The 17,568-nt window shown below is 37.2% G+C and overlaps 1 protein-coding gene across 2 annotated transcripts in view; it reads right to left on the reverse strand.

Moving 5' to 3' along the window:
- The window catches only part of SLC25A24 (solute carrier family 25 member 24), a 56,034-nt gene that overhangs the window by 18,696 nt on the left and 19,770 nt on the right, over positions 1-17,568 (reverse strand). For both annotated transcript variants that reach the window (XM_003892296.5, XM_003892297.5), the window contains exons 4-5: positions 4,298-4,409; positions 1,833-1,991 (exon numbers count right to left, since the gene is read on the reverse strand). In XM_003892296.5, the coding sequence (XP_003892345.1) occupies positions 1,833-1,991; positions 4,298-4,409 (271 nt within the window). The remainder of the gene's footprint in view (positions 1-1,832; positions 1,992-4,297; positions 4,410-17,568) is intronic.

Below are 17,568 nucleotides of genomic sequence, written 5' to 3' on the forward strand. Positions count from 1 at the left end.
TGTAAATGGGTCTGAAATGGTATGGATATTGTGTGTATCAGGGTTACAAACACTGGAATGCATACAGCCTGAAACCAAAAATAAAAATTGTACCTTCTTTGGCATTTGAGGCCTCTCTAGGCAATAAATTCATTACAACATGTACCCATCCTGTGAATACTGATAAATGACTTGGCTTATACTACAGGTGTGGTAGTCATTTAAAAATACTATACCTTATGACCACCTACAGAAAAAGCTGATTAAATCCAATACACCAAAAATAATTAAACAAATCAGACATTCTTCTGATTGTTTCAGCTCACATAAAAGGGGTGATTACCACTAAATGGACACACACACACACAGGCACACACACACGCACTCACAGAAGGGGGTGAATTCTGAAGGCCAGCCATGTGGCCAGTATGAAAACGGGGCCCAATAAGAACTCTGCACACCAAAGGCTCAGGTGAGCCTCCCTGGTTGGTCTGCAATATTCCGCGCCTAGTGTCACACAACAGTGCCAGGAAAGTAAGACACGGAGATTCCACAGGGAGAGGATAACAGAAGCTCTGTCCTATGAGCTTCTTTACTTGACTGATTTTTACCTGTATCTTTTCCCTATAATAAACCATAACCAGGGATAATAAGCTTTCAGTGAGTTATGTGAGTATTTCTAGAGAAGTATCAAACCTGAAGGTTGACTTTGGAAACTCCTCACATTTGCAGAAACTAAATTCCAGAGAAATCCATTTTATTTTAAATAAATAAACTTCACAATAAAATAGGATAAAGGAAAAAATAAATGCTTATTCAAGTTCTCTAAAAGTCAGCTTACTACTGTTCCTAAAGAAAAACACACACCAATCCCCTCTCCTTTTCCTTTAAAGCATTAGCTTTGCCCCTAAATACATTTTGGGATTTGGGTACATTCTGAAGGAATGCTAGTTTAAAATACTGTCAGAAATCTTTTTGTCCAGAAATCTATGGACAAATATAAAAGCTGCTGACCATAAGTATAACAAAGTTTTAAAAATATTTTGTAAACTACTACTATGTTCCAACAGGTTATTCCAGTGTACCGGACATTTTCACATACCTGATATTGTTTGATTCTCACAACCATTCTTGTTAGATATTCTTATCCCCATCCCAGAATGAAGGAAAATGAGACCTCAGAGGTTTCATGCAGCATGAGAACCAAGAGCACTGGAGGCAAAGATACTCCATTCCCCCTCTCATTTGTGGTAAAGGAAAAGTTAATTCCCTGGGCCTCAGATTCCCCCTGGAAAAATGATAAAATACCTACTTCACTGGGCTGCTGCAAGCATTAACTGGCTTACCACAATAAGCAACTACATATTAATTATTTTCCTTTCCCTCTTTCCACTCTGGCCAGCCCAATGCTACACGGCTAGTAAATAACAAAATCAGTCTATAAAGCCAGACTAACCTCAGCTTCAGAATAATTTTTAAAATTACATTGCTGGTCTAAGATTCTAGATTTCAGAAACACTTTACTTTTGATAAAGTATATAAAAAGGAAGGAAACTATAAATAAGGAGAACCCACAAGAATAGCTAGAGATATTATTTAAATTAAACGTTTGAATAGTCATAGAATGCCAAAGATTAAAAGTTCATTACATACACGTACTAACAATCTAAGGTTTGGTACACTGCCATACTTACATGGACTGAATTCAGAGTTAACAGCAACAAAATAGATTTATTTTTTAGGGTATAAAAGATTATTACTGAGAAATTTTAAAACTTCTTTTTCAAAGCACCACATTTCTCACTGTTTTAGAATATTTAGGGCAAACCTGGACACACGATAATAAAGCTCACCTGCATCATGATTTTCAGACGGTCCAAAGGGGCAGTGCTTGTTCGAGAGACAGCACCAGCAATGCCTCCTGCCAAAAGCTGCCTCCACCATTGTCCGGATTTTTTTTCATCTTCCGTGAATTCATCTGGAATAGTTAAGCTATCCCCTATGTCAATTCCCTGTTAAAATGAAAAAAAGATCCCCTTAGTTAAAAATATATAATCCCAGAAGACGTTTCTGTTTTAGTGAGAATCATATGCTATTTTACTGTTAATATGAACTTCACTCCCTAGAATTTATACTAAACCAATTTGAGCACAAAGATTATGTCTTCTATTCACAATGAACAATGTACAGTATCAGTTCACAAGAAATGAAAATAAACAGTAATTACAAATATACAAAACCAACAGTTACAACTTTCTTTCATCATAGATTCACAGTATCTTTTCTTCTCTAGGTCTAGGTTAGAATGAAAGGGCAGCATTTTATCAGATATAGTCAATCTTTTTTACTGCAACCACTTTTCATAAGGCTAGAAAACCAATTGGTGATGACATCTTTTAAGAAATTAGTTCATCAGTGCTTAAACAATACTTCCTTTATCTCAAATTTATATCCACATTACACTTTATACCATGATGTTTTAAACATGTAAATAAAAATTAAAATTGTGTATGTGAATACCCCTAAACTCATTTTCTACTGTTTATAAAAATAGTTTTATAAATCTGACTTGTCATTTAAAACATGCAATAGATTCTATATAAAATTTAGCTAATGGAGAGGTATTGTTTCAAATCATCACCCCTTCAACCTATTCTACATTACCATAGCTTGAGAGAAACAATTCTATATTATTTTTACAATTCTATTATCTAAATTGTTTTGGCATAAAATTATTTTTACAAGCAAGAGTGCCAGGGGAAGGAGCTATCCTATTATCCTATGGTAGTAACCCTCTCTTCCTTCATTCTACCATCAATAAAATGGAGATATGATTGTAGTCTCACCTGTTATCAACTACCTTAAAAAATACAGTAAGAATTATGTAAATAAAACTTCACATAGTGTAAAATTTATCTAGGCAACTGAACTACTAGTATATTATTTTATACTCATAGCTGAGAAGGCACTAATCGCCAACAATTTTATAATGCTTTATGTAAGCTTAGGCATTGTTACTAGTGGCAATGTGAACTCCTGACTTCATTTAATGCATATTTAATTTAGTAAAATCTTAAGTGCGTAGAAGACAAGCCCATTAAGAAAAAAGAAAAAGGCTGGGCCCGGTGGCTCCGCCTGTAATCCCAACACTTTGGGAGGCTGAGGCAGGTGGATCACGAGGTCAGGAAATGGAGACTATCCTGGCTAACATGCTGAAACCCCGTCTGTACTAAAAATACAAAAAATTACCCAGGCGAGGTGGCGGGCGCCTGTAGTCCCAGCTACTCGGGAGGCTGAGGCAGGAGAATGGTGTGAACCCGGGAGGCGGAGGTTGAAGTGAGCCGAGATGGCGCCACTGCACTCCAGCCTGGGCGGCAGAGTGAGACTAGTCTCAAAAAAAAAAAAAAACAAAAACAAAAACAAAAACAAAAACAAAACTCCTTCAGAAAGTTCCCAATAGTTTCAGGAGCAGATTGCATAATAATAGAACTTGGTTTACATCAGTATGCAGAATATTAATGAAACAATCAAAATTTGAAAGCTTTGTGGAAAACAAACTGGTATGAAATGCTAAGCAGATGAAGCAAAAAGATTCTGTAACTTTTAATGCCTTTGATGAATATTGTAAGTGCCTTAAGCCAGAGATAAATCTAAGCAATCTGACCAAACAAGGACACAGATCCTTAGCAACCATGAGGTGCTGAGATTATTTGGACAATACGCCTGTAATCCCAGCACTTTGGGAGGCCGAGGCGGGCGGATCACGAGGTCAGGAGATCGAGACCATCCTGGTTAACACGGTGAAATCCCGTCTCTACTAAAAAATACAAAAACTTAGCCAGGCGAGGTGGCCGGCGCCTGTAATCCCAGCTACTCGGGAGGCTGAGGTAGGAGAATGGCGTGAACCCGGGAGGCGGAGCTTGCAGTGAGCTGAGATCGCGCCACTGCACCAACCTGGGCGACAGAGGGAGACTCCCTCCCAAAAAAAAAAAAGTAAAAGAAAAGGCTACAACTTTTACACTTCCCTATGGCAGAATACATAAATGCCGATAAAAGCTGGACAGCTTATTCATCAAGGTGGTATTTCTTCCAAGTTTTCAGAATGGACATTTATGCAGTCTTGGGTTTTTGTTTTTGTTTTGTTTTTTTTAAATAACTCTATAAATCTATGCCTAATAGAATAAATAGAACTCTACAGGTTAAGGAGCTACTGGGACTCAGGTATCCTGGCCCATAAGTGTTACAGAGTGTTCTTGGTTGATAACTGTACCTATGGTTTATAGCTCCAAATAAGTATAAATACATAAAGTATACTTACTGTAGAATGTTTCCAGAAACGGATAATTTCCTCAATGTCTGTAACAGGATTAAATAAGAAGTAGTCTCTCCATTCATTCCAGTCCACGGTCATTGTCCCATCAGCATCAATGCTGAAATTAAAAAAAAAAAAAGATCAAAGAACAAAACTAAATTGATAAATAAAACTAACAATAGTGGCCACTTTACAGAATGACAGTTTCTTTTCTAACATAATATTCTTTTTAAATTAAAAAACCCCATCCACAAATATAGGTTGTCGGAAATGGCAGCAAGCATTTTATGGTCCTGTTAGATAGTTTTAATTATCTACATAAAAATGGGTCCCAAAATTACAGCCAGCTCACCAAAGACTACTTTCAGCATTCTGTCAAACTCTGCCAATGAGCTACAAAACACAAAACCTGAAAGATAAAATATTGAAAGATGGTAATGAATAGATTCACTATCCATTTTTTCACGCACTTAGTGGATCATGAAGATAATTCTTAATGTTCTATTGCAACATTTGAATGTAGTTTTGAAATATACTCAAAACATGTTATCAATTTCCTCCAAGTTAGAAAAATTAAAAACTTAACAGTGATTGTAAAAAATCAGACTCAGTGACTGTGCCTTTGCGTCTTAAGAAATCCTGGCACCTCATTTTCAATCTTAAAATTAACATATTATAGTCTTAAATATTTATCATTAATATTTGGCTTGTTTTATAAGTTTCTTGGTAATTAATGCCATTTGTATCTGTTTTCTCCTAAGAGAAATTCCAATTGTGCCAGGATTTTGACTGTTTTATTCCCTTCTTTGGGCCACCTCTTACAGCGGCTGGCACAAAGAAGGTGCTCATTTATTTACTGAATTAATGGATTTTTTTTTAAAAAAAAAGCTTTGGTGCACCCTACAAATTTTATTCTATAATTAGTATGAAAATGATGCAAAAGGATAGCAGTCAAATAAAATGCAATTTTCAGATACTCATTATTGTGTTTTCTAGTGTCATTTTTTTATTTTGACCTGCACATGGGAAATTACACTTAAACTTTCACTTGTCCCAGCACAGAGGTATATCTGCATGAAAGTCCTAGTCACTACTTATGTTTATAGTATTACTCTGGGTTGCAATATTTATAGCTTTATTTATATCACTATTTTCTATTTTAATGTAATTGTTTGTTGCCTGACCCCACCACCCAACCTCCCACACATAAGCAGCCTGCACAAGGCAAGGATTTTTTTTTAATTTCATTCAAAGTTATAACCAAGGTTTCTAAAACAGTGCCTGCCACCAAGTATTTATTGAATAAATAAATGAATTACAAACTCTGTAGCTTAAAACCACAGAACATTTAGTGTATTGACAAACTTCTTAGATAAGATAGTCTTGCTGTGGGTATAACTTGCATTTCCCTTCAAATCACTAAAGATGTTGAGCATCTCTTACCATGTTCATTTGCTACTGCTGTTTCTTCCATGTGAAATATGCTGTTCATGTCTTTGTCCATTTTTCTAACAGGTTGTATATCTTTTTCTTATTTATGTAGTTCTTTATATCGTTCATTCTAGTCCTTCAAGTTATAAGTTGGCAAATACCTTCTCTTTGTCTTTCCACTCTACGCTGTCCAAGTACAGATGCTCTTGATTTTAATGCAGCTGAATTTAATCTTTTTAATGTAGTTGAATACAGTCTTTTCATTTCTGTGTATGGCTTTTTGTGTCTTCTTTTTAAAATAAATTCTTCCCTACACTGAGATAAAGATGTTTCTTCCCCACCACCTCAAGCTGTTATAGTTTAACTTTCACGTTTAGGTTGATGTTTGTGTACGGTAAGAGGCAGGTGTCCCAATTTCCTTTTTGTCTGCATGAGCATGAGCATGAGCATCATCTATTGCATACACTCTCCTTTTCGCAAAGTTTTGCGAAGCTACTTCTTTCATGTGACAAATCCAAAATATGGATGGGTCTGTTTTTGGGCTCTCTATTATGTTCCACTTGTTAACTTGTCTGTTTCTGTAGAAATAGCACTGACTTGGTTATGGCTTAGTAACAACTCTTGGTATCTGATAGGGCAGGCCCCTGGCTTCTTACAGTTCTTCATGGATGTCCTGGATATTCTTAGGCCTTTGCTCTTTGATATAAATTTGAGACTCAGCTTGACAAGTTCCTCAAAAAAAACCAGGTGGGTTTTTTTCAATGGCACTGAATCTCTATTACCAATTTGGAGAGAAGGTACATCTTTTCTATACTGAGTCTTCTTTAATGTCTTCTAATAAATTTCGTTAAGTTGCTCTTATAAATGCATTGATTGTGGTGTATTTTTTAATACAGCTGATTCAGTTTGCTAACATTTTCTTTAAATTTTACATATAAGACATAGGTATCTTGGCCTATACTTTCCCTGTTTCATAGACTGTCTGCTTGTGGTGTTATAGTTATAACAATCTAGAAAGGATAGGATAGTGTACTTCTACACTCTGGAAATGTTTGTACATCTGTTCTTTAATCATTTGCAAGAACCATCTGGGGCTAACGTTTTGTTTATGAGAACATTTTAAATTACTGACCCAATCTCTTCAATTGCTTAGATACTATCAGCTATTTCTTCTTGATTCAGTCCCAGTAAGTTCTATTTTTCTAGAAATTCATCTACTTTGTCTGTTTTCAAATTTATTGGCATTAATAATTCATAATATTTTATCAGTTCTTTAAAAGTTCTTATGTGTCTCTTTGTAACTGAACATGATTTACTTACATCTCATTTCTCTTTTTTCTTCATCAATCTTTCCAGAGGCTTGCCTTTTCCAACAAACAGCTTCTGGCTTTGTTGATCCTGTTACTGCATCTTTGCTACATATTCTTTATTACCTCCTTCCTCCTACCTTCTTTGAGATTATTCCAGTTTCTCTCCCCTAACTTAGCACATTAATTTTCAGACTTAATTATTTTCTAATAAAAGCTTTCAGACTATAAAATTCCTACAAGTGCCATCTTAGAAATATTCCATAAGTTTTAATGTTTTCAAGTCAATGTGTCCTTGAATTTCCACTTATGATTTCCTTTGACCCATAAGTTGAGAAGTGTATATCGCATTTTAAAATATTGGCATTTTTATAATTTATGTCTGTAATTGACTTCTACTTTAATGCACAGTGGTCAGAGAAAGTAGTTCTTGTGATACCAGTTCTTTGAAATGTGTTGAACCTGGCTTTACCGCCTACTGTGAAATCAATTTTTATACATGTTCCATATCACCTAAGAAAAAATATTTTTTCTAATTTTTTGATGCAAGGACCTATTACATGCCCATTAAATCAAGCTTATGTATTTAAAATGTTTTGTCTTCACTAAAGTTTTTCTCTGCTTGACCTACCAAATACAGGAAGAACTGTGTTAAAATCTCTCACCACTGTGATGGATTTGCCAATTTATCCCCAGAATTTTATCAACCAGCTTAAAAATTTTATATCCTTATACTGAATTTTAAAATGTGGTGACATTCTATTTTTACTAATGTTTTTACTATATAATCTATTATGAATAGATTATTAATAATAATAATATTAAATTAGTTGATATTAACATAGCTATCCCATAGCTGATATTAACATAGCTACCCCAGCTTTTTTTTTTTGGTTAGTAGGACTTTATTTTGCTTGTTCTTTCATCTTACAATCTCTACCTTCTGACAAAATGTACATTAATTTTTATTAATTGAAGACTAAACTGAGAAAGTTCTAACTGATCAAAAGGTGATTATCTTCTAACTTACTAGTCACCCACCTCAAACCCCCATGGAAACAGGGTAAGAACTTTATTTAGCCTGCCCCATTTGAGAATGGAAATGAAGGGAAATCATGCTCCAACATTATTGCAGGGCACATTTTAGTGGAGTTTTACTGCGCTTGAATTTATTTCTCACATCTTACCTATTGCTTTCTAATTATCTCTTTCTTTCTATGTTTTTCCCTCTCCTCTCTCCCCTTCATTGGATTGTTTGAATCTTATGTTTTTGTATTTATTTTCTTATTCCATTTCTTTCCTCCCTGGTTTTGAAGTTATATACTCAACTACTATAGTTTCAATCATTTACCTTGAAATTTTACCACATACATATAACAAAGTCTAAACTTAATGTTTGACCCCACCATCCTAAATAAGGTAACAATTTTAGAACGGTTTAAAATAAATCATCCCCTCCCCTCTTAACTTACACACTATTATCTAGTATTGTAGTTGTCCTTTTTCTTAAAACTCACAAATGGGTCATTATTATCACATCCATGGCTGTTTCCAACAGACTACTGAAATAATCCATAGACCACTAGCTAAGAGGTGGCCCACTATGGTCTAGAGAGTACCAAGAAACATTGTGTGACCCATTCCCCATATATGCTGCTTCCAGGACTGTATGTGCCCTTTCCCCTACCTACCTTCAACTCACCCTTTTCAGTAGCATAATTCTACTCATTCTTTAACATATTCTTCAGTATTTTCTGAGAGTCCATTATTGTAATATGGTAGACATAGAACTGTTAACCAGATACACATGGTCTGTGCCCTCAGTGGGAACAACAAGCACTAAACAAAAGCAAGCAATACCCAATATTCATTGAGCATTTGCCAGGCATTGTTCTAAGTACTTCCCATGTTAACTCATTTAATCCTTAAAACAAGCCCATGTATTTACTATACTCTCCATTTTACAGACAAAGAGAGGTTAAGGATTTTGTTATAGTCACAAGGCTAGTAAGTAGAGTACAATTAAGAGTTTCAACCCAGGCATTTTAATTCCAAACTGTACTCCCAACCACTGAGATACACAAATAAGTCAATGATTACAAACCATAAGAGCCATGAAGCAGAGAAACAAGTTGAACAGACAAAGAATAACTGGAGTGAAGGGTTCCAAGGTTCTGAATAATTGTGGAGAAAGAAACCTAAAGATATGAAAATGAGAGGAAATGGGAAATGAGATGGAGATGAAAGCCTAAAAGAAAAATGAGAGCAGAAGATAATTATGATGTATGTGAAACCCGTTTCAGAGGGAATGCCTGCTTTAGCTACTTCATATCTATAGCTTCTACTGAACAGGTGTAAGTAGGAAGCTATATTTCAACCCAGTGACTCCTCTCTCACACTGTGATGACCCAGTCACAGCTGTTTCAATCAGCACTGTTAATCTGTTTTGCGTTTTTTTAAACGAACACCTGAGACTCAGGAAGTTATAAAGAAATGAGGCTTATGTGGCTCACAGTTCTACAGACTGTACAAGCATGGCACCAACATCTGCTCAGTTTCTGGTGAGACCTCAGGAAGCTTTTACTCATGACTGAAGGAAAAAGGTGAGCAAGTGTGTCAGATGGTGAGAGAAGGACAAGAGAAATGAGGTGCCAGGCTCTTATAAACAAGCAGCCCTCATGAACTAATAGAGTTCACTTATCACCAAGCCATTAATGAAGGATCCACTCTCGTGACCAAATTAGTCCCTACTTCCACCACTGAAGGTCACATTTCAACATGAGATTTGGAGGGGACAAATACCCAAACCATATTAAGCACTATTTAGATGTTTTTCCCATGAATTCAGGTTTGGGACACAAAGAGACAGTGAAATGGAAGAAAACAAGCTGACATTTGGAGTGACATGAGTAACACTAATGGCTAAGCACTTGAGGGAAGGTCCATGATGGTTATATAACTATAGGAAACTCTGGTCACATTCTGCCTTTAAAAAGTGTTTTTAACATTTTTACTGAAGAAGTACAAACACTAGTAATAATAATAATAATAATAATAATAATAATATCCCAAAAGTACAAAAAAAGTCACTAGCCATGAAAGAAATATAAATCAAAGCCACAATGAGATATCACTTCATACCAATTATATATTAGTCAGGGTTATCTAGAGAAGCAGAACCAATGGATTGTTAAAATCGAAAGAAATCAAAAGACAGTTCAGATATGGTGGCTCATGCCTGTAATCCCAGCACTTTGGTAGGCCAAGGTGGGTGGATTGCTTAAGCACAGGATTTCAATACCAGCCTAGATGATATGGTTTGGCTATGTCCCCACCCAAATCTCATCTTGAATTGTAGTTCCCATAATTTCCATGTGTTGTGGGAGAGAGCTGGTGGGAGGTAATTGAATTATGGGGAGTGGTTAACCTCATGCTGCTGTTCTCGTGATAGTGAGTGAGTTCTCATGAGAGATGACGGTTTTATAGGGGCTTTTCCCTCTTTGCTCAGCACTTCTTCTTCCTGCCACCATGAGAAGGACATGTTTGCTTCTCCTTCTGCTATGACTGTAAGTTACCTGAGGCCTCCCCAGCCATGCGAAACTGTGAGTCAATTAAACGTCTTTCCTTTATAAATTACCCATTCTCAGGCAGTTCTTTATAGCAGCATGAGAATGGACTAATACAGTAAATTGGTAGCAGGAGTGGGGTGCTGCTAAAAGGGTACCCAAAAATGTGGAAGTGACTTTGGAACTGGGTAACAGGCAGAGGTTGGAACAGTTAGGAGGGTTCAGAAGAAGACTGGGAAAGTTTGGAACTTCTTAGAGATTTGGAGGGCTCAGAAGGCAGAAAGATGTTGGAAAGTTTGCAACTTCCCAGAGACTTGTTGAATTGCTTTGACCAAAATGCTGATAGTAATATGGGCAATGAAGTCCAAGCTGAGGTGATCTCAGAGGGAGATGAGGAACTTGTTGGGAACTGGAGCAAAGGTAACTCTTGTTATGCTTTAGCAAAGAGACTGGTGGCTTTTTGCCCCTGCTCTAGAGATCTGTGGAACTTTGAACCTAACAGAGATGATTTGGGGTATCAGGCAGAAGAAATTTCTAAGTGGCAAGGCATTCAACAGGGAGCAGAGGATAAAAGTTTGGCAAATTTGCACCCTGATGATGTGACAGAAAATAAAAATCTATTTTCTGAGGAAAAAATTCAAGCCAGCTGCAGAAATCTGTATAAGTAACAAAGAGTGAAATGTTAATCACTAAGACAATGGGGAATGTGCCTCCAGGGCACTTCAGAGGTCTTTAGGGAAGGCCCTCCCATCATAGGCCCAGAGGCCCAGGAGGAAAAAATGGTTTCATGGGCCAGGCCCAGGGCCTTGCTGATTTGTGCAATCTCAGGACTTGGTGCCCTGCATCCCAGCCATGGCTAAAAGAAGCCAATGTACAGCTCAGGTAATGGCTTCAGAAGCTGCAAGCTCCAAGCCTTGGCAGCTTCTACAAGGTGTTGAGTCTGCAGGTACACAGAAGAACTAAGGTTTGAGATCCTCTGCCTAGATTTCAGAGGATGTACAGCAATGCCTGGATGTCCAGACAGAAGTTTGCGCAGGGGTGGAGCCCTCAAGGAGAACCTCTGCTAGGACAGTGCAGAAGGGAAATGTGGGGTTGGAGCTTTCACACAGAGTCCCCACTGGAGCACAGCCTACTGGAGCTGTGAAAAGAGGGCCACCATCCTCCAGAACCCAGAATAGTAGATCCACCGACAGTCTGCACCATTCACCTGGAAAAGCCACAGACACTCAACGCCAGCCTGTGAAGAGAGCCAGAAGGGGGTCTGTACCCTGCAAAGCCACAGGAGTAGAGATGCTGAAGGCCATGGGAGCCCACTTCTTGCATTAGCATGAGCTGGATGTGTGACATGGAGTCAAAGGAGATCATTTTGGAGATTTAAGATTTGACTACCCCACTAGATTTTGGACTTACTTGGGGCCTGTAGCCCCTTCATTTTGGCCAATTTTTCCCATTTGGAACAAGTGTATTTAATCAATGCCTGTACCCCCATTGTGTATAATAACTACCTTGCTTTTGATTTTACAGGCTCATAGGCAGAAGGGACCTGCCTTGTCTCCAATGAGGCCTTGGACTTTTAGGTTAATGCTGGAATGAGTTAAGATACTGGGGGACTGTAGGGAGGCATGATTGTGTTTTGTAATGTGAGAACATGAGATTTGGGAGGGACCGGGGCAAAATGATATGGTTTGGCTGTGCCCTCACCCAAGTCTCATCTTGAATTATAGTTCCAATAATCCCCATATGTCATGGGAGGGACCCAGTGGGAGGTAATTGAGTCATGGGGGAGGTTACCCTCATTCTGATGTTCTCATGATAGTGAGTAAGTTCTCATGAGATCTGATTATTTTATTTTATTTTATTTTTTGAGACAAAGTCTGGCTCTATCGCCCAGGCTGGAGTGCAGTGGCACGATCTCGGCTCACTGCAACCTCCGCCTCCTAGGTTCACACCATTCTCCTGCCTCAGTCTCCTGAATAGCTGGGACTACAGGTGCCCGCCACCACGCCCAGCTAATCTTTTGTATTTTTAGTAGAGACAGGGTTTCACCGTGTTAGCCAGGGTGGTCTCGATCTCCTGACCTTGTGATCCGCCCGCTTCGGCCTCCCAAAGTGCTGGGATTACAGGCTTGAGCCACCGCGCCCAGCCGAGATCTGATTATTTTATAAGGGTTTTTTTCCCTCTTTGCTAGGCACTGCTCTTCCCGCCATCATGTGAAGAAGGACGTGTTTGCTTCCCCTTCCACCAATGCTTGTAAGTTTCCTGAGGGCTCCCCAGTCAAGCAAAAGTGTGAGTCAATTAAACCTCTTTCCTTTATAAATTACCCAGTCTCAGGCAGTTCTTTATAGCAGCATGAGAATGGACTAATACACTAGGCAACATGGCAAAACCACATCTCTACAAAAAAATATAAAAAGTAGTCAGGCATTGTGGTACATGCCTGTGGTCCCAGGTACTCAGGAAGTGAGAGGATCAACTGAGCCAGGGAAGTTGAGGCTGCAATGAGCCATGATTGTGCCATTGCACTCCAAATGGGATGATGGGATGACAGAGCAAGACCCTGTCTCACAAAAAATAAAAATCAAACGACAGACAGTAATGAGTATTGATATGGCTGTGGAGAAACTGAAACCTTCATTCATTGCTGCTGAGATTATAAAATGGTGTAGACACTTTAGAAACAGTTTGAAAGTTCTTCAAAATATTAAAGATATTTAATTAAATATTAAAGAATCTCTAGACAGGCTAACTGTTGACGGGCATTCTCATACAAAGCCAGTCTGCAAAGACTGAAATAAGCGCCTACTTCTTCTAATGCACAGACATAAACACAGGGCCACAACCATCGACAACAATCAGGAACAAATAACATCACTTAAGAAACAAAATAAAGTACCAGTGACCATCCCTAAAGAAACAGAGATGTATGAACTTACAAAGAATTCAAAATAACTGTTTTAAGAAAGCTCAGCAAACTTCAAGAAAACACAAAGAAACAATGCAATGAAATTAGGAAAATAATCAGTGACCACAATTAGAAAGGTAATAAAGAGATTGAAATAATAAAAGAAAAACACCAAACAGAAATCATGGGGCTGAAAAATACAATGAACAAAATTAAAATGCAATATGGGAGCATCAACTGCAGAAGTAGTCAAGAAGAAGAAAGAAACTATGAACTCAAAGACAGGTTATTTGAAAATACACAGAGGAGAAAAAAGAATGAAAATGAATGAAGAAAGCTTACAAGATTTATGGAACAGCATCAAAAGAGCAAAGTTTTGAGTCACAGGAGTTAAAGAAGGAGAAAAGGAAGATAAAGGGGGTAAAAAGCTTAATTAAAGAAACAGTAACAGAAAATTTTCCAAACCTGAAGAAAGATGTAAATCTCTACATACAGAAAAAGTCAAGGGTCTCTAATCAGATTCAGTCCAAACAAGACTACCTCAAGACATATTACAATCAAACTATCAAAAATTAAAAACGAGAGGATCCTGAAAACAGCAAGAGATAAGAAGCAAATAACATATAAGAGAGTCCCAATATGGTTGGCAACAGACTTGTCAGCAGAGACCTATCAAGTCAGGAGAGAAAGGGATGATATATTCAAAGTGTTCAAGGAGAAAAATACCAACCAAAAGTAATGTACCCAGCAAAGTGTCCTTCAGAAATGAAGGAGAGATACTTTCCCAGACAAACAATAGCTATTTAATCATGACCACACCTATTTTATAAGAAATGTAAAAGGAGTTCCTCAAGCTGAAAGAAAAATATGCTAATGAGTAACACGAAAACATCTGAAAGTATAAAACTGACTGCTAAAAGAAAGTACACAGGTAAATTAAAAATACTCTAATACTGTAACGATGGTATGCAAATCACTTATATCTGTAGTAGGAAAGATAAAAGAGAAAACTATTAAAAGTAATAATAGCTAAAATAATTTGTTAAGGGATACACAATATGAAAAAATGTGAACTGTGACATCAAAAATTCAAAATGTCAAGGGATTAAGTAAAAGTGTAGATTTTGTTTGTTTGTTTGTTTTGGAGGGTTTTTGCAATAAAAATGAAGTTGTCAAGTTAAAATAAACTATTATAACTCTTAAGATGTTTTTTGGTAACCACAAATCAAAAACCAATAGGAGACACATAAAAACTAAAAAGCAAGAAATCAAAACATACCACTAGAGAAAATCACTTCACCACAAAAAAAAGACAGCAAGAGAGGAAGAAAAGAATAAAGGATCTACAAAAGAACCATGAAACAATAAGCAAAATGGCAGTACAAAGTCCTTACTTATCAATAATTACCTTGAACATGAATGGATTAAATTAGCCAATCAAAAAACATAGTGTCTGAGTGGATAAATAAAACTAGATCCAACTATATGCTGCCCATGACAGACTCATTTCATCTGTAAATACACACACAGACTGATGGTGAAGGAATGGAAAAAGATATTCCATGGAAACAGAAACCAAAAGAGAGCAGGAGTATACTTATATCATATTAAACAAACTTTAAGTCAGAAAGTGTAAAGGAGAAACAAAGATCCTATATAATGATACAAGGGTCAATTCAATAAGAGGATATAACAATAAGTTATATGAAGGCACTTTTACTCCAGTTCTCCCATTTTGAATTTTCAATGTCACAATTTATATATTTTACATTGCATATCCCTTAATAAATTACGTAGCTATTGTTTTTTATAAATATATATGAACCCAACATCAGTACACCTAAAGATAAATACCAAACACTGGCCAGGCGCGGTGGCTCATGTAGTCAAGAGATCAAGACCATCCTGGCCAACATGGTGAAACCCTGTTTTTACCAAAAATACAAAAATTAGCTGGGAGTGGTGGCAAGTGCCTGTAGCCCCAGCTACTCAGGAGGCTGAGGCAGGAGAATCACTTGAACTGGGAGGCGGAGGCTGCAGTGAGCCGAGACCCCGCCACTGCACTCCAGCCTGGCAACAGAGGAGACTCCGTCTCAAAAACAACAACAACAACAACAAAGATAGACTGCAATACAGCAATACTAGGGGACTTCAACACACTACCTTCAGCAATGGACAAATCATCTCAACAGAAAATCAGTAAGAAACATCAGATTTAAACTATACTCTAGAACAAATGGACAGATCAGACATAAAACATTTCACCTAATGGCAAGAGAATACACATTCTTCTCAACTGCATATGGAACATGCACCAGGGCGCACCAGGAGATATCACATGTTAGGCCACTAAACAAGTCTTAACAAATTTAAGCAGAAGGAAATCATATCAAGTGTCTTTTCTGACCACAATAATAAAAAATTAGAAATCAGTAACAGAGGTGCTTCAGCAAATTCACAAATACATGGAAATTGAACAACATGCTCCTGAATGATCAGTGGGTCAATGAAGAAACTGAAAGCAAAATTCAAAAATTTCCTGAGATGAAAAAAAATGGAAACACAGCCTACCAAAACCCATGGAACACAGCAAAAGCAGTTTTAAGAGCAAAGTTTATGGCAGTAAATGCCTACATAAAAACAAAAAACCTCAAATAAACAACCAAAAAACCCCAATAGACATCTTTCAAAGACATACAAATGTCCAAAATGTACAAGAAAAAAAAAAAGCTCAATATCACTAATTACCATAAAAATGCAAATAAAAACCACAATGAGATATCACCTCATACTACACTTAGAATGACGATTACCAAAGAGACAAAAGATAACAAGTGTTGGCAAGTATGTAGAGAAAAGGGAATTTTTGCACCCTGTTGGTGAGGAGGTAAATTAATACAGCCATTATGAAAAGCAGTATGGAGTTCCTTTAAAAGTTAAATACAGAACTACCATATGATCCTACAATCCCACCACTATATGTATGTGTGTGTGTATACATATATATACATATATAAAATGAAATCAATATATGAAAGAGCCATGTGCATTCCCATGTTCATTATAGCACTATTCATAATAGCCAAGATATGGAATCAACCTAAGTGTCCACCAATGCATGAACAGAGAAAATGTGCTACACATACACAAGAGAAAACTGTTCAGCTATAAAAAAAGAAGGAAATCCTGTTATTTGTAACAACATGAATGAAATAAGCCAGGTAAAGACAAATACTGCATGATCTCACTCATGTGGAATCAGAAAAAGTTAATCTCATAGAAGCAGAGAGCAGAATACTTTGGGAGTGGGGTATGGTTTGTGTTAAAGGACCCACAATTTCAGCTTGACACGAGGAATAAGCTCAAGAGCTCCACTGTACAACATGAAGACTATAATTAATAATAATATATTATATTCTTGAAAAATACTAAGAGAATGGATGTAAAGTGTTCTCACCACAGAAATCATTAAATATGAGATGTATCATGTTAATTAGCTAGACTTAGTCACTCCACAATGTATATATACTTCAAAACATCATGTTGTACATGATAAACACATATAATTGTCAATTTAAAAATGAATAAATGTTTTAAATCACTTAATTGTATACTTTAGAAAAGTGAATTTATGGTATGTGAATTACAACTCAGTAAAGCTGCCAGCTGGGCGCAGTGGCTCACTCCTGTAATCCCAGCACTTTGGGAGTCCAAGGCAGGTGGATCACCTGATGTCAGGAGTTCAAGATGAGCCTGGCCAATATGGTGAAACCGCCTCTACTAAAAAAAAAAAAAAAATAGCCAGGCGTGGTGGCACGTGCCTGTAGTCCCAAGCACTCGGGAGGCTGAGGCAGGAAAATTACTTGAACCTGGGAGGTGGAGGTTGCAGTGAGCTGAGATCACACCATTGCATTCCAGCTGGGCGACAGAGTGAGACTCCATCTCAAAAAAAAAAAAAAGTTACATAAATCGGAGGAAAAAAGACAAAGAGATCTTGGACATACATAATGAAGACTAGGGAGGTGTTTTAAAGCCACACTTACAAACACAGAGTTCTAATGCAGGATATTA

This window comes from Papio anubis, chromosome 1 (assembly GCF_008728515.1).
Source record: "Papio anubis isolate 15944 chromosome 1, Panubis1.0, whole genome shotgun sequence".
Classification (NCBI taxonomy): domain Eukaryota; kingdom Metazoa; phylum Chordata; class Mammalia; order Primates; family Cercopithecidae; genus Papio; species Papio anubis.